Source organism: Microcaecilia unicolor, chromosome 7 (assembly GCF_901765095.1).
Source record: "Microcaecilia unicolor chromosome 7, aMicUni1.1, whole genome shotgun sequence".
NCBI classification, from domain to species: domain Eukaryota; kingdom Metazoa; phylum Chordata; class Amphibia; order Gymnophiona; family Siphonopidae; genus Microcaecilia; species Microcaecilia unicolor.
In genome coordinates, this window is record NC_044037.1 from 268,966,849 (window position 1) to 268,985,717 (window position 18,869).

At 42.5% G+C, this 18,869-nt stretch overlaps 1 protein-coding gene across 1 annotated transcript in view; it reads left to right on the plus strand.

The window, feature by feature from the left end:
• Nucleotides 1–18,869, plus strand: part of TMEM163 (transmembrane protein 163) — a 262,708-nt gene that overhangs the window by 144,811 nt on the left and 99,028 nt on the right. Inside the window, exons 3-4 of the mRNA XM_030209865.1 lie at nt 4,514–4,557; nt 16,647–16,738. Of these exons, the coding sequence (XP_030065725.1) occupies nt 4,514–4,557; nt 16,647–16,738 (136 nt within the window). The remainder of the gene's footprint in view (nt 1–4,513; nt 4,558–16,646; nt 16,739–18,869) is intronic.

An 18,869-nucleotide genomic window follows, 5' to 3' on the forward strand; every position in this document is an offset into this window, starting at 1 on the left:
AACTTTATTAATATTGGCCCATCAATTTCGTCTTATATATATTTTTTTTCTTCCAAAGTTTTATTGGCATTCCTTTCAATTTCTAATTTGATTGCTTTTTGTTATTGTAAACCGCTGTGATCTGCAAGTCAGAGATAGCGGTATATCAAGACTTGAGTAAACATAAACACAGTTGCATATATTGTGATACACATGGGAAAATGCCTTCATAAAATTACCCTCTACACATATAGCTAATCAATTTAATTTAGGACAGCCTTTTTCTGAAGCTGTCATTCTCATCCTTCTGGTTCCCTGGCTCGTAACCTCAGGGTCATCTTTGATCCCTCTCTCTCCTTTTCTACACACATCTATAACACTGCTAAAGTGTGTGTGTGTGTCATGTCATTAATAGGCTTGTTTTATTCTATCCTACAGAGGATTTTTAATCCCAAAACAATTTTCAGAATTATTGTCTATTACAACCAATTTTCAAGTTTCAAAATAACTAGGTAAAAAAGAATCAGTGAAGGTCCTTTTAAATGGATATAAATCATCAGAAAGTGTGAAATGCAATTATCATTCTGTGTTCAGCAAGACTTCTGTTAATTTCATTAACTGGAGAATGTAAAATACAAATTATAATGTTATAGTTTTAATGACTGCATAGTTTAGGGAATATTAACTTGCTTATTCAAAAATATAATTTGGAAATCTTGCATATGTCAGTTTTGTAAACGTTTTTATGACTGATTGCAATTTATTAATTTAATTAGGTATTTATATTCCACTTATCTAGTTTCCCAAGACAAAATGGCTTAACAGCATCAAATAATACAACACATGAGGTTACACTGACTAACAAAAATATGACATAAAAGTTGACCATAAGAACCATTAATACTCAAAATAAAAATGACAAACTAAAATAAAATTGTCCTAAACTCTCTCCAGATTTCAACAATCATGGCATAAAAACCTAGGTCAGAGATATAGTTTTTACCAGTTTGGTGGATTTATACACCTACTGGTATGCATTTGCCCCTGAAGCAGCCCCTTTGGCAAAACAAGGCTATGCCGGGTATGTATGTATGTATAAAACCTGGGAGCCAAAATAGTGAATACAGTCTTCAACTTGGTCTGTGCAACTGAAAAGGGACATGGCCATAGGAGGGGCATAGGTGTTCCCAGAATTTAGGAACGATGTTATAGAATAGTGTCATTTATATTCCCAACCGCCATTAGTTGCGTGCCAGCATGCATACCAGGTTTCAGCAGCTGTAAGAGCTCATGCTCAAAGTTAGGCTAAACTGGTATTCTGCAAAGGGCTTCTTTTACACAGCTGCGCTAGCGATTCCCACGCAGCAAATGAGAGGAAGCCCATAGGAATTGAACGGACTTCCTCTCATTTACCATGCAAGAATCGCTAGTGCAGCTTTGTAAAAGAAGCCCTTAGTGCAGATCTTTCTGCTGCCTATCTTTGGGCAAACAAGAAAAGCAACACTGGGCCTTCAAGACTGAGATAACAGGAGTCCTTTATTAACAGGTAACCCGACACGGGCCGTGTTTCGGCATTAAACAATGCCTGCCTCAGGGGTCAGGGTTTGATTATGCAGTATGTATGCAAAATGTACAAGTCCAATGCCTCAAGAGATGAAGAGGTTCTTCAAAAACGAGCGTGTCTGAGGTCGACCACCAAACAGTCCCACAGCTTTCCTTCTCCGGTGCCCCGACCCTATGACACAACTTTGCTCTTCCTTAGTGGCGTACCAAGGTGGGGGCGGTGGGTGCGGTCCGCCCCGGGTGCACGCCGCTGGGGGGGGGTGCCGTGCGCCTGTCCGCTACGTTCGTTCTGTGCTCCCTTTGCCCCGGAACAGGTTACTTCCTGTTTCGGGGCAGAGGGAGCATGGAAACGAACAAAGCGGACAGGTACGCGGCACCCCCCCCAGCAGCGTGCACCCGGGGGGGTTCTTTCGCCGGGGGGCGCGCGCTGCACCCGGGGGGGGGGGTTGCTGCACCCGGGGGGGGGGCACATTGGCGATCTGCCCTGGGTGTCAGCCCCCCTAGGAATGCAACTGCTCTTCCTCTAGGCTCTAAGGCATCCCGCCTTGCCGGAAACAGGAAGTTGCATCGGAGCTGGAAACAGGAAGTTGCATCTGATGCAACTTCCTGTTTCCAGCAAGGCAGGATGCCTTAGAGCCTAGAGGAAGAGCAAAGTTGTGTCATAGGGTCGGGGCACCGGAGAAGGAAAGCTGTGGGACTGTTTGGTGGTCGACCTCAGACACGCTCGTTTTTGAAGAACCTCTTCATCTCTTGAGGCATTGGACTTATACATTTTGCATACATACTGCATAATCAAACCCTGACCCCTGAGGCAGGCGTTGTTTAACGCCAAAACACGGCCCGTGACGGGTCACCTGTTAATAAAGGACTCCTGTTGTCTCAGTCTTGAAGGCCCAGTGTTGCTTTTTTTTGTTTGTATACTTCTTGTGTATGCTGTATCACCCTCTCTGTTTGTTCTGTGCCTATCTTTGGGCACCATTTACTGAATTCTTCCCTAAAGGGGGCAATTCTGCAACTGGCACCTCCTTTTGGATGCCCTGATGCCACACAGTGAGAGCCTATTCTATAATTGCATCGGGGCACTCAGATTCTGTTATAGAATACTAGGGTAACCTGACATCGATGTGTATAATATTTATGCACCCGCATTTACATAAGACATACTGCTGGAATAATTGCAGTCATATAAATGCGGCAAGGGCACACAAATCTCACAGTGTTCTATAAGATGAGTGTAAAAGTGGTAGCACCACTCATGCCCCTTCCATGTTCTACCCATGTGAAAGCCTCCCTTGCATTTACACACTATCCCCCAGATTATATAGAGTGCGACTGACATTGCGCTTGCAAATCCAGTTGTATTCTGGATTTGCACATGCTATTTAATTACTTAACAAGCCAATTAGTGCTGATAATTGCCAATTAACAAGAAATTATTAATACTAATTGGCATTCAGTAGAATTTATACGGACAATTTGCTAGGTGTATTCTATAAAGTGGTATGCGTAAATTCTAATGCGTGCTGCTAAAATGGGGGTGTGGAATGGGTGGACAGTGGACGTTCTGAAATGGTTATAGAATACATCTGCTCCATGCCTAACTAAGACGCCAGTATTTACACCAAGTTTTATGGCTGCTAGGCATATTCTATAAACAATGCCTAAATCTTGGCCCAGTTTATAGAATATGCCAAGGCAGAAGTAGTTTCAGCGGCGATTTTTCAGGCACCATATATAGAACCTAGTCTGTCATGGAACACCTAGCCACCCGCCTGGGGCTACCCTGTGGCCATTTAGAGGATCTATCCCCAGCACAGCTCAGATCCTCCTGCACCTGCAGCTTGTGCTGTACACTAGCACCCTCCTTTCACCGACTGGGTCCCAACCGCCTCTGGGCGAGTCTCCCGCTCTCAAATTATCCCGTGAGTTCTAGGTTACTGGGGCCACACTCCCAGTGGTCTCACAGTTCCTAGAAAGCACTCATACACAAACCACCAGTCCAGACAAGCAGATGCAATAAACAAAAAATGTTTATTGTCATGAAAAATTAGAACAATGAACAGAAAAGGTGCAATCAGAAAACAGTAACATGAAACTGAATAGGGATCAGTTGTAAAGCTATCTAAACATTTGTTCACTACCTGAATAGTGCCTGAAGCGTACAGGAAATATAGCTGTTTACAGGTCATAAAATATATCTGTTCACAGGGTCTCAGTGAAGAAATCTTTCTCTCTTCCCTCCTAATCTGAGACTGGAGAAAAATCCAGTATTTCCTAACTGAATCTGAGCTCCTGGGCCAATCAGAGTCCAGAACAGCAACTTTTAAAAGTAGCTGGCCACATCACTGCAGGTTACCGCTTCTCTGTGTTCTAAGGGGGTCTTTTTCTAAAGCTTAGTTCGAGTTAACAGCAGCAGGGCCCATTTTATTCCTATGGGCCCTGCTGCAGATAATTTGAGTTAAGCTTTAGTAAAAGACCCCCTAAAGAAGGAACAGTCATTCCTCTGTAACAGCTTTAAAGAAAAACATGCACCACTTGCTGGCCAAACTAGAGAAATACACCTCAAGAAATGATTATTAAAGTTTACAGGCCTAAAACCCACTATTTTGTCACATTGTCCTAGGCCACTTATTCTGAGTGCACATGTGTACACTTACCCATGAAAGTGGCAACATTTTGTACTGAGTGGAGGCATTCCCAGGGGTGGATTTGTAGAGAGTCATATATGCATGTAAAACTACCCAGAACATTTGCACATGATAAAGAACAGGTGTAGATGTAAGCAGAATAATTTCTTGGGCTAATTCTCAAACTGAAGGTATGTGCATACTTTAATTCTAAGAATTTGCAAATACCATAAATGATGCATCATCTTCTGATCAGTATAAAAATTGAAAGTGTACATTTGTTGAGAGCATATCATAATTATCCAATTTTATAGGCTGACTTATTAATTCTTCTTGTTTTTCAGCTGTATCTGTAATGAGACACAGTGCATCATCATTTGGATTTGCTGTAAGTAACATATTTGAAATATATCATGCAAGATGTTGATTTCTATCTCAGACAGGTTATCTTTTGCAGATCAATGAGAATATCTCATAACATAAAGACAAAAGCAGCATTAAGGACTCTTACCATACCTCGCTAGCGATTCCCACGCGATAATGCCAATGAAGCCCAATCAGTTTGAATGGGCTTCATCAGCATTGCCATGCAGGAATTGCTAGTGCAATTTGGTAAAAGAGGCCCTAAATTAGTACTACAAAATGTATTTAATAATGTTTATATCTACATATTTTTGTATTTGGGGATTGATAGGCAAAGCGATTTAACAGGCCAGAAATGGCTCCTGGCCAGTTAAATCGCCCATAATGGGCCTCTCAGCATTTAACGCCAACTGATTTGTACCGCAAGCTAAAAACACTAGCACGGCTTTGTAAAATGCTTCCTTTATTTAATGTCACTTATGTGCTGAATTTTGCACTTAACTGCATAAGAAACAGTCGGCCGCATAAACCGGGATATTCAGTGCCAGTGCCTGGACATGGCCCGGCTTTGAGTATCTGGGAATAATGCTGTTGGTTGCTAAACAATCGTTCATCGACCCTTTAAGTTTTCATTTCCTACAAGTTGCACATTTCACAGTACTTGAATAAGTATCCCTATGTTTGAAATTTGGGAATGAATTTTTTTTAGAGTGGATTTACCCCTCCCAATATGGTGGTTCACCCACCAGTACCTAGGAAGAAATAAATCACCCAAGGCTGCATCAGTTAGGAGTTTAATTAGATACCTTAGTTCTTATCAAGTATTTGTAATTAGCAGATCAGTGATATCTCACTGGGAGTACAGAACATTGCAATACAAAAGTACTGCTATATCTGAGACTCCAAAGAATATATAAGCAATCAATTACTTTTATTTATTATTTTCCAAGTATATGTACAATCAATTGCTTATGGGAGTACAGTACCACAGCTATACATAAGTGTTCTTCTGGGTCTGAGTCTCTAATGTATTATTTTAGGGTCTTTTTCACCCTCACCCCAAATTACCAGCTAAAGCCAATTTGCAGATATAAAAGACTCAAGACTACTTATGAGAAGCAATAGGATTACTTGCCAATGCAGATACAATTGATTGGTTTCTCATGAGAGGGCAGCCCTGCTTGCACAAAGGTACTGGCTGTGACTGTCTTTCTCCATTGAAGTAGGAAGTACAATCACTTATATACCCTCATTAACATAACAGGTCATACATAGGCAATCTGACAACAATCCCATTTATTGGATATATGCTAATATAATGGTTAACGCTGATTGGTTATGGTAATGGGTCAGTTAATATTTACTGGAAAAGCCAATAGTAGACTAGCTGTTACTGGAAGACTAACCGCCTCATAATCGAAAGTTAAAGATGCCCATATTTCGACCCAAACGGGAGATGGGCGTCCGTTTCCCATGGGCGCTCAAATCGGTATAATCGAAACCCGATTTTTGGCGTCCTCAACTGCAGTCCATCACGGAGATGAACAAAGATCACGGGGTCGTGTCGGAGGCATGGTGAAGGCGGGACTGGGGCGTGGTTATCGGCCGAGGAGAGATGGGCGTCTTTAGCTGATAATCGAAACCAGAAGGGCGTTTATGACGAGAATTTGGTCCGCTTTATTTGGACCCTTTTTTTTCAGGTCCAAGTCCCAAAAAAGTGCCCCAACTGACCAGATGACCACCGGAGGGAATTGGGGATCACCTCCCCTGACTCCCCCAGTGCTCACTAACCCCCTCCCACAAAAAAAAACCCACTTTACAAACTTTTTTCCCAGCCTGTATGCCAACCTCAAATTCCGTACCCACCTCCATGACAGCAGAATGTGTTCTATCCTCTGACAGCCTTTCCCTGGTTCTGATGTGGGTCTCGAGTGAGTGTGACACCTTTTCTGTTAAGGGCACTGCAGAGTCACATCAGCAATGCATTGTGGTGGGTGTAGGATATTGGGCTCCGTGATTCCACTAGCTTGTGTTAAATGCTCATGATGTTGGTAGTTGGTAGGCTCTACTCCCATGGTGCTTTTCCCCCTGCTTACTGGGCCAGAGTGTGCCCTGTTTTGTTTCCGGTAGTCCATGAGGTAGTGGTCATTTGTGTAAGCCAATTTTATATCCCTTTCATGTGTTAGCCACGTTACAGCACTTAGTTCTTACCTTGAATGTTGCTGAAAGAGGGCATTGTACACCATTCTGCCAGCTCAGACCCACTGCTAATCTCAGTACCAGCGACACTCGTTGCCAGTGGGGCACAACCTCTGATCTGCAGTTAACTGTGAGTAAAGGTGCTTATTCAAATAAAGGACGTTTTCACCAGCAACAAGTCCTGTCCCTGGAGCACTTTTAGTGGGTACTGCAGTGCACTTCAGGCAGGAAGACCCAGGCCCATCCCCCCCCCCACCCGTAACACTTGTGGTGGTAAATGGGAGGCCTCTAAAACCCACTGTACCCATGTAGTTGCCCCCTTCACCCCTAAGAGCTATGGTAGTGTTGTGCATTTGTTCCTCCCATGACCAAATGGCTTGGATCGGGACGTTTCTGAGCTGGGCGTTTTTAGTTTCCATTATCGCTAAAAAAAAAAAAAAAAATGCCCATCTCAGAAAGGACCATGGCATTTGGTCCGTCCAAACTGTATTTTCGAAACGAAAGACAGACGCCCATCTTTTTCGAAAATGTGGTTTGTCCCGCCTCTTCACATACCCGTTTTTGGACATAGACGCCCATGGAGATGGGCGTTCGCGTTTGATTATGCCCCTCTAAGTCATCTTCCTGAGGAGTTGCCTTGTTCTGTTTTTCACTAAAACGTCTGTGACCACCATGTTTCTAAACGATGTTACTCTGTTTTTCCACTTACGCCCGTTCCTCATTCTGCTGCATCAGAATGTCACAGCAGCTCAGGAGTTTTGCAGTCACACTGAAGTTCATGTTAGAGTCATGGGCCTGTAAGGTTTTCTCTCATTTTAGATCCTGAACCAAAGTCTCAGGCCTTGAATCAAAGCTCTTAGCTATGATGATAATATTCAGGAAGGAAGTGACAGGGGTCAGGTAAGCTCCTGGGAACAGTAAATCATGAATTATGATCCTTAACATTTGTGCATTTCTCTATGGACAAGGTAGAGCTAATATTTAAAAATGCAGTAAGTACAATTTATAATTACAGTCATGAAAACATCTGTTCAAAAAACATCTATAAATGCAGACTTTGAAAAATTGCATAAAACCTCCTCCATCCCATTAGCATCTCTAAACATACCACATCCAAAGCAAAATTCCCACAAACACCATCAAGTCCTAAGTGGTGTAGAGCGGGTAAAAGTTAATCGATTTTTTTACTTTTTCAGCAAGTACAAAGGCTAGGGGACACTCAATGAAGTTACATGGTAATACTTTTAAAATGAATAGGAGGAAATATTTTTTCACTCAGCGAATAGTTAAGCTCTGGAATTAGTTGCTGGAAGATGTGGTTACAGCGGTTAGCATATCTGGGTTTAAAAGAGGTTTGGGCAAGTTCCTGGAGGAAAAGGCCATAGTCTGCTATTGAGATAAACATGGGGGAAGCCACTGCTTGCCCTGGGATCGGGTACGTGGAATCTTGCTACTATTGGGATTCTGCCAGGTACTTGTGACCTGGATTGGCCGCTGTTGGAGGCAGGATCCTGGGTTAGATGGACCATCGGTATGACACAGTATGACTATTCTTATATTTTTATGTAAGTCACACATCTCCGTCAGCAATGCCTTCTTTTATTTTAGACAATTAAGGAAAGCTAATCATAGGGCTCCTGCAACCTGTTGGAACAATTAGGAACAGCAGGCCAACATCTATCAGCTTCAGCGCATCTAGAATGTATGTGAAGAAGGCTGCAGTATATCAGAAGTGAGGCAGTTTTACAAGCTCTGATGCTCAAAAGACTGCATCCACAAATAGCAGTGCTTCCATGCAGCAACAGTGATTTCACATATACACATGTACATGTTTACTGGTGCTTACATATTCAATAGCAGCCAAAAAGAATTCTCTGCTTAGAAAGGCAAGCTTTTCCCCAGAGAAGTGCAATTAATTCAGTTTAATTTAATTTAACATTTTTAGTCTACCTATTCCAGCAGTTATGTTTTATTAGAACTTGCTGAGTCACCATTTCTCAATTGAGAAACTAGTAAAAAAAGGCCCGTTTCTGACATAAATGAAACGGGCGCTAGCAAGGTTTTCCTCGGCTCCCCTGCAGCCACCCATGTCCAGCGACCATCCTTTCCCCCTGCGCCCACTGCAGCCACCCATGTCCAGCGAACCTCCTCTCTCCCCTGCCCCCCTCCTGCCGCCCATATCCAGCGACCCTCCTCTCTCCCCTGCCCCCCTTCCAGCCACCCATGTCCAGTGACCCCCTGCCCCCCCCTGCAGCCACCCATGTGCAGCGACCCTCCTCTCTTCCCTGCCCCCCCTGCAGCCGCCCATGTCCAGCGACCCTCCTCTGGACATGGATCAGCTGTGAGGCATGTTTTTCCCCCCCCCCCGGGTTCTGAAGTTGACATCATAATGGCTAAGGTGATGTCAGCCTGATCTACGGAGCCTAGCAGACCAACTCGGAATGAGCCATGGTCCCAGGCAAGTCAGAACGTTGGAGGTGAGAATTATTATATAGGATGGTGACTCAGCATTTTACATCAGTAAAAACAAGGAAAATCAGAAAGGAACGCTATCAAATTGTAAGGAAAGGAGAATGAAAGAAAGAAAGAAAGAAAGAAAGAAAGAAAGAAAGAAAGAAAGAAAGAAAGAAAGAGGATTACAATTTATGTAAAAAAAAATATATATATACAGCACACACTCAAATATACAATACAGTTAATATAATAGAATTCAGACAACATTAAAAAAATTTCACATATAATCAAGTCTTAACTTACTGTCTATACGCCAAATAATCTGTTTCACATCTAACATTCCTCACACAGACTCATTTAAAAATAAACCCCTGGATAAGTGTCTGGTGAGACTGCATTTAGGGGCCCTTTTACTAAAGGGCAGTAGGGTTACCGCTAACTCCGGTGCTAGAAAATGCATTTTTATTTTCTAGTACCGGGAGCTTATCTGGTGGTAATCAGGCAGCCACACACACTGCTCAGTTACCGCCTGGTAAGTGTGGGAGCTTTTACCGCCTCCTAAATGGGTGGCGGTAAGGGCTCCCCCAGGAAATGGTCACGTGAGAGCCATTTTCCTTTAAAAAACAAAAAAGCCTTTTAGCTTCTGCGGTATAATGGGGCCTCGGCATGCAGCAAATCCACACATCGATGCTACTGCAGAGCCCCTTTCACCGCAGCTTAGTAAAAGGGACCCTTGGAGGCTCATTTTCAAAGCACTTTGGGAGGCTAAGTTCCATAGGTTTCTATGGAACTTTGGGAGGCTAAGTGCTTTGAAAATAAGCCTCTTAGAGTACTGTGTACAATTCTGGAAACCGCATTTTCAAAAATATAAACAGGATGGTCTTCAAAAAGCATATGAGGAGAGGCTGACAGATTTCAATATTTATACTTTGGAAAACGTCAGGAGAGGAGATGTGATAGAGACATTTGTATATACCTCCATGGCATAAATGTATAGGAGGCATACCTCTTTCAATTGAAAGGAAGCTCTGGAATAAGAGATAAGAGGGGAAAGACTCAGGAGTAACGTAAAAAAATACTTTTTTTTTTTAAATAGAAAAGATGGTAGATGTGTAGAATGGCCTCCCAGTGGAGGGAGTAGAGACTAGGGACTGTATGTGAATTCAAGAAAGCATGAAATTGACATAGATGATACCTAAGGGAGAGGAAGGGATAATAGAGATTAGCATGGGCATGGATAGGCCATATGGTCGTTATCTGCTGTCCTTTTTTTTGGTAACATTAGTACCCCGTACTTTCCCACTCATGGCAGGCTCAATGTGGCTTACATGGGGCAATGGAGGGTTAAGTGACTTGCCCAGAGTCACAAGAAACTGCCCATGCCTGAAGTGGGAATTGAACTCAGTTCCTCAGGACCAAAGTCCACCACCCTAACCACTAGGCCACTCCTCCACTGTTGCTACTATTGGAGATTCTACATGGAATGTTGCTATTCCAACATTCCATGTAGAAGTTGGCCCTTGCAGATCACCAATGTGGCCGCGCAGGCTTCTGCTTCTGTGAGTCTGACGTGCTGCACTTACGTGCAGAGTCTGATGTCCTGCACGAACGTGCAGGACATCAGACTCACAGAAACAGAAGCCTGCGCAGCCTTCTACATGGAATGTTGCTAGTGGAATAGCAACATTCCATGTAGAATCTCCAATAGTAGCAACATTCCATGTAGAATCTCCAATAGTATCTATTTTATTTTTGTTACATTTGTACCCTGCGCTTTCCCACTCATGGCAGGCTCAATGCGGCTTACATGGGGCAATGGAGGGTTAAGTGACTTGCCCAGAGTCAGAAGGAGCTGCCTGTGCCTGAAGTGGGAATTGAACTCAGTTCCTCAGTTCCCTATGTAACATCCTATTCATTATCCTCTTAATGCTGATGGAGTATTGAGTACAGATAAAGCCTCTGCAGAAAAGAGAACATTACTTTGCTGGGAAATTTGGTGACTTTGAGCTTGAAATAGAAAAGAAATTTAGGGTTAATTGATAAATTCTAAGTTTTAATTTCATTAAAAAGCGAAACTCCATATTAGCTTGTTTAAAGGTCTATATTCAATTTGTCCTAGGTTCTTCTAGCGCTTAATTGACTTAAACAGAAAGGGCACTTTTCTTTGCATACAAATGAGAAAACTGATATTGAGCTGAATAGCTGTTAACTAAGGTTTTGGTAGGAAGGTAGAATAGCTGAAAAGGTCATTTTAGCAGGCTTCTAACAGTATTAATCATCATCAAAGGGGCTTGCTGGAAGCATTTTCCCTAGAAACAAAGATATATAGCAAGGGAAGATCTGAAGCACCCTATCTCCTGAGGTAATATTGAGAGTAGGCAGAGCATCTGCAGGTAGGTGAACATTGCTTTTCTTGGAAATTTGTGGGTCGTTTTACAAAGGTGCGCTAGCATTTTTAGCATGCGCTAAATGCAAGAGATGCTCACGGGAATAAATGGGGGTCTCTAGCATTTAGCGCATGAATATTATTAGTGCGTGCTAAAAACACTGGCACACCTTTTCTAAAAAGACCCCTTGGTGATTTAGGGCCTCTTACAAAGTTGCATTAGTATAGATCTAAAATTATTTCCTTATAGTTTTAGTTAGTCCTTTTTTCCACCCACCCTTCCCAACTTCCACCCATCCTAGCTACATACCTTAATTTATAGTCAGTTATCCCAATTAAGGGGGCCTTTTACTAAAGCGCACTAGTATTTTTAGCGTGTGTTAAAAATTAGTGTGCACTAAGGGCAAGATTCTATATATGGTGCCTGAAAAACCCGCACGGAATAAATTTCTACCTAAGCATATTCAGTAAGCGGCACCTACATTTAGGTGTGGTATATAGAATAAGCTTAGGTGATATCCGAGCGCCTAGAAGTATGAGCATCCATTTACATAAAAGGAAATGTGGTGTAAATACTGGTGCATAGATGTAGGTACAGAGAGACATATTCTAAGGCACCTGGTCAAAAGAAACCAGACAAAAAAGCTCCAAACAAAAAAAGTTTCCGACATAAAAGTCCCTGACAAAATAGACTCCCGACAAAAGGGCCTGATGAAATAGATTTATTTTTGAATGGTACAAATTTGAAGGGTACAAAGAAGTGGAGGAGCCATAAATTACTGAGAAAGTCCACGGCTTGTCACTTGAAAGTCCTGGCACCTGCCTACGGCTTGACTTCACTATCCACACGTGGTATCTAGTGAAAATCATAAATCTGCTTTAAAACATAATCCAGCTTGATTAGGAGTCTGTTTTGTCTTGGGTTGTTTTGTTGTGGGGTTTTTTTGGGAGGGTTTTTTTTTGTCATGGTCTGTTTTGGTTTTAGTCTGTTTTGTTGGGTTTTTTGTGTTGGGTTTTTTTTGTGTGGTCTATTATGTTGGGGTGCCATATTCTATAACAGTGGAATGTTTTGTTTTTTTTTATACCCCACGCTTTCCCACTCATGGCAGGCTCAATGTGGCTTAGGTACTTATTTGTACCTGGGGCAATGGAGGGTTAAGTGACTTGCCCAGAGTCACAAGGAGCTGCCTGAAGTGGGAATTGAACTCAGTTCCCCAGGACCAGAGTCCACCATCCTAACCACTAGGCCACTCCTCCACAAAACACCCATTTCCCTGTATGTGCATAAATTCTAATTATTGACAACTAGTGCTCATTATTGCTTGTTAAGTGCTGTTAAAAATGCCGATTGGCTTGTTAAGCCAATTAAGTTATGTGCGTTGTTATAGAAAATGCTTGGATTTCAGCCCGAAATCCTAGTTGTGATATATAGAAACTGGGGGTAAATGCTAAAACACCCATTATATTCCTTTGGATGTCTTAGCATTTAACACAAAGTAATTTTTAGCGCACACTAAAAAACGCTAGTTCATCTTAGTAAAAGCCCCCCTAAGTGAAGAGGAAAAATTGTCACCACATTGTATTTTCATCAGCAAGTATTTAACTCTTAACAGATTACTTGCAGTTCACTGAGAAGCAAACACAAGATTATAAAATGTACCAATTTTAAGGACCTTCAGATTAGTTTAGTTATCCCTATTCCCTTACCAACTACAAATAATTAAACAACTCACTGATGCTAAGATACAGGCAGTAATCCAGCAGCAGTTGGTGAGACTTCAGTGAAAAATGCTTCTGACTCTCAGAAAACAAGTCTGATCTCTGGAAAGTAGAGTAGCAGACCTGAAGGAGTTGAGGCAGATGGAAAACTATATACAGGAGAGCTTCAGGAACTTAGTAGGGAAGTCCCACCTCCAGCCTGACAGCCTCTGTGCTTCATTGGAGGAGAAAAGTGACCTTGAAGGAGTGCATCACTGTGGTGTTGCAGTAAGTGATCCTGTAGCTAGGAAGGACCTGCTTTTCACGGGCTACAATAGCCTCTTGCACTGAGAATGTATCTCCAGGATTTCAAGAACATTTTAGTTGGCAATACTAAGGCGTGCCGAAAAATGGCTTGTGCTGGTGTAGGCGCATTTATTGGACGCATGCAGGCTCATTTTTCAGCATGCCTGCAAAAAAGGCCTTTTTTGGCCAAAAATGGACGTGTGTCAAAATAAAAATTGGCGCACGTCCATTTTGGGCCTGAGACCTTACTGCCACCCATTGACTTAGCAGTAATGTCTTACGCGTTAACTGGATGGTAATCGTCAGCACATGTACACTGCCAATTACTGCCCGGTTAGCACCACGTGGTAGAAAATATAAATTATTTTTGCCATGCATTTTGAACGCACGTAAAAATTAGAATTACCACCCGGGACACGCGGTAGCCGGGCGGTAGTTCTAATTTGGTACGCGTTATATGTGCGTAGGTGCCTACATGCCTTAGTAAAAGGGTCCCTCAGTCATTAGGCATGTAGATAGCTGGGTGACTGGTGGATGTGAGGATCATTTGGTTGCTTGCCTGGTATAAGTGAGTAAGTGATTTTCACCTAGATAGGATTTTAGACAGTACAAAAGAACAGAAGATTAGCCATACTGGGTGAGACCAATGGTCCATCTAGCTTGGTATCCAGGATACAGGTCAAGCCAGGTCACAAGTACTTGGCAGAAACCCAAATGGTGACAACATGCCATGCTACCAAGCCCAGGCTAAGCAGTAGCTTCCCCATATCTGTCTCAATAGCAGACTCTGGACTTTTCATCCAGGAACGTATCCAAATTTGTTTTAAACCCAGATACGTTAACCGCTGTTACTACATCCTCCGGCAAAGAGTTACAAAGCTTAACTATTCTTTGAGTGAAAAAATATTTCCTCCTGTTTGCTTTAAAAGTGTTTCCATGTAACTTCATTGAATGTCCCCTAGTCTTTGTACTTTTTGAAAGAGTAAAAAATCAATTCACTTCTACTCGTTCTACACCACTCAGGATTTTGTAGATCTCAATCATATTTCCCCTCAGCTGTCTCTTTTCCAAGCTGAAGAGACCCACAAGCTCATTTCTGAAAGAGATGGACGTCCAAAAAGTGACATCAATCCTCATTTGGACGTCCATCTCACAGAAACGTCCAAATCGGTATAATCGACATCTTTCTTAGAAGTCCGTCAGAAGGATGTCCAAATCAAAGGGGGCATATCGGGAGCATGTTCAAGGCGTGACTTGGGTGTTCCTAAGACTTGGACATTGTTGAGTCACAATGGAACAAAGCAGAAACGTCCAGCACTAAAACTTTGACGTTTTGAGCTAGACTTGATTTTCTTACGAATAAGGCAGAAAAAGGTGCTCCAAATGACCAGATGACCACTGGAGGGAATCAGGGATGACCTCCCCTTACTCCTCCAGTGGTCACTAACCCCCTCCCACCCCCCAAAATTGTGCTAAAGAACATTACTTGCCAGCCTCAGATGCAATACTCAGGTCCATGACAGCAGCATGCAGGTCCCTGGAGTAGTTTCATACACTTCAGACAGATGGACCCAGGCCCATACCCCCACTACCTGTTACACTGGTGCAGGAAACTGTGAGCCCTCCAAAACCCACCAGAAACCCACTGTACCCACATATAGGTGCTCCCTTCACCCATAAGGGCTATGGTAGTGGTGTATAGTTGGGGGTAGTGGGTTTTGGGGGGGGGGGGGGCTCAGCACACAAGGTAAGAGAGCTGTGTGCCTGGGAGCATTTTATTAAGTCCACTGCAGTGCTCTCTAGGGTGCCCGATTGCTGTCCTGGCATGTCAGGTGGACCAGTCTACTAAAAAATGCTAGCTCCTCCCTCGTCTCAATGGCTTGACTTTGGACGTTTTAGACTTGGACATCTTTTTTTCGAAAATGGCCAAAAATCAAAAACAGCCAATTCGCAAAACGGCCAAATCGCAGGACGTCCATGGTATTTTCAAACACAAAAGATGGACGTCCATCTTTTTCAAAAATGACCTTCTCCCCGCTTCAGAATTTGGACATCTTTGTAAAATGTCCAAATTCTGACTTAGACGTTTCTTTCGAAAATGCCCCTCCTAATCTCTTCAGCCTTTCCTCATATGAGAGGAGTTTCATCCCCTTTATCATTTTGATCGCTCTTCTTTGAACCTTTTCTAATTCCGCTATATCTTTTCTGAGACACAGTGAGGTCGCACCATGGAGCGATATAGAGGCATTATAGTATTCTTGGTCTTATTTACCTTCCATTTCCTAATAATTCCTAGTATACTAGTTTGCTTTTTTGGCTGCCGCCACACACTGAACAGAAGATTTCAAATATTATCTACAACACTTTGCATTTGTTCACATTAAATTTCATTTGCCAAAATTGGGCATGGGTCCCGGTACTAAGTACTAGCCTATAAATAGTACCCAACTCAGAGCACCATTTATAGAATAGCACTTAAGGGGGATTCTATATATGACGCCATAAATTACTGCAAGTAGTCTATAAAAACAGCTTGGATTTACGCACGGTATATAGAATAAGCTTAGCTGGACTTCAATGCGACGAAAACTATGTGCATCTATTTATACCAACGAAAATATGGTGTAAATCCCTGTTCATAAATTTAGTCACGCTGAGCCATATTCTATAAAAACACGTGTACATTTTTGAACACCCATGAAACACCCATATCTCCGCCCATAACCATGCCCCTTTTTTGCTGTGCACATTACAATTTAGTTACACTGTGTTAGAGAATATGCTTAGGGATTTGTTCGCTTAAATTATAATTATTGCCAATTAATGCTTATTATTGCTTGTTAAGAGCTGTTAACAATGCTAATCAATTAAGTTGTGCGTGTTGTTATGGAATCTACCTGGATTTCTTCATGGAAATCTAGTCACGCTATATAGAATCCAAGGGTTAGCTCTCAGTTCTTTTGGTACCAATTTTTTGATGCCATATACAGAATCTATCACTTCATGTATTTGAGTAATAAGACCCTTTAAAAAGCATAAGAAATAAACATCTGTGTTTGTATCTTTTTCAGTTTGATGCAGTTCTGGATGTCTTATCATCAGCTATAGTTCTTTGGCGTTACAGCAATGCAGCTGCAGTGCATTCTGCGCACAGAGAGTACTTGTAAGTACACATACCCAGTTTCAATTTTTAGAGAAATCCACAGAGCTCTTGCAGCTTATCACAATATTATAGATTCCAGTGCTGAGACACAGGCAAAGACTCCAGTGTACGAATAAATCTAATGACTTATTTGAGTTCAGTACATAGCATGGCTCTGCAACCTTATTTTCTTTTCGAAGTAATATGGTGAATTCCCCCACGTACAGTTTGTCATGTGAATGTGTGCTGGAGAACAGTGGCATCGAAGTCTTATTTGTTTTGCAGTCTCTACCTTTCCAAATTTTCAAGCAATTGCTTTTATTAAGATGCATTTTTATTGTACAATGTTTAGTGTCATAATGAAGCATCTAGGAAATGATGTATAAATTTTTTTAACAGTGTATACTAGGAATGTAAGGAGGGTGTATAAAAATAGAGTTTAAAAAAAAGACCCAAGTAGTTACAGGTCGACGCTCAAGACAACGGGATTCTAACACTAATGCCATACTAATTCCATCTGACCTTAAAGAAAAAAAAAGAGAGAAAATACTAAATCAAACTAGAAGAATGCAATCACTTCCAGGTCATGGTCTTTCCTACCTGTAGTGTAGACTTCCTTTCCTTTCATATTCAGCAATAAAATGAGCAGGAAAGGGTACATAAGTACATAAGTAATGCCACATTGGGAAAAGACCAAGGGTCCATCGAGCCCAGCATCCTGCCCACGACAGTGGCCAATCCAGGCCAAGGGCACCTGGCAAGCTTCCCAAACGTACAAACATTCTATACATGTTATTCCTAGAATTATGGAATTTTTCCAAGTTCATTTAGTAGCGGTTTATGGACTTGTCCTTTAGGAAACCTTCTAACCCCTTTTTAAACTCTGCCAAGCTAACCGCCTCCACCACGTTCTCCGGCAACGAATTCCAGAGTTTAATTACGCGTTGGGTGAAGAAACATTTTCTCCGATTTGTTTTAAATTTACAACACTGTAGTTTCATCGCATGCCCCCTAGTCCTAGTATTTTTGGAACGCGTGAACAGATGCTTCACATCCACCTGTTCCACTCCACTCATTATTTTATAATGAGTGGAGTGGGACAGGTAGATTGAGCATAGGTTGATAAGCAGTTTGTAAAAGAACCCTTCCCTGTTCCATATTTTCATCCTATCTGACAAGACTGACTGTAAAGATCTTAGACTGACCATACCTAACCCATATGAGATTAAGGGGTCCTTTTACTAAGGTGCACCGAAAAGTGACCTGCACTGGTGTAGACGCATGTATTGGTAGTGCACAGGTCCATTTTTCAGTGCACCTGCAAAAAAGTATCACTGTCTGTCTCAGTAGGTCACTTGAAAATCGGACACATACCCAGAAGTGAGCCCTTATGCTGATTCCAGGGCAGAGAACTAGGCCCAGAGGCGAGGAGTCGGTCCTAGAAAAGGCAGTCGGATAGACCCAAGGCTTCACCTGCGGTGACCGCCGTTCCCCAGAGGTTGAGCCCCTGGGTTCAGGCGGCTGACAAGACTTTGATAGAAATTGGGCTGGAAGAGACTACCCAAGAAGTACCTGCCTTGGCTGTGAGGAGACAACAGGGATCCTGGTCAACAAGTAAGGAAGGCAGGCAGCGGTCCAGACAGAGTCTGATTTGGGCAGGCAGCGATCTGGAAGGCAAGTCAGATTCAGGCAGAGGTCAAGGCAGTTGGAGATCCAGGAGACAAGGTCAGTTTCAGGCAGAGGTCAAGGCAGGCGGCGATCCAGGAGGCAAGTCAGGTTCAGGCAGAGGTCAAGTCAGGACAAGTCAGCAAGAAGAAACACACCAGCACAATCCAACAAGGTTGTAGCCAAGGCAGAGAAGCAGTGAAAGATTCATCGTTTTTAAAGCTGAAGGCATCTGACATCAGAGAAGCATGTGCCCGCAAGTACGCACCCAAACTGTAGGCATGCCGGAATGATGCGCCCAGCCTCACTGTGGACCCCGAGCTAACTCTTGTGGTCTGAATATCAGCCCCTAAGTATTTACACTCCTTCGAAAACTAAACCAAAAATAATACAAAAATCAAAGTGTAAGCCATGGATCAAAGTCCTTGGACTTGAACCACTCCTCAGAGTTTCTCCTCTGGATTCTTTTTTAGTAACAGACTCAAGG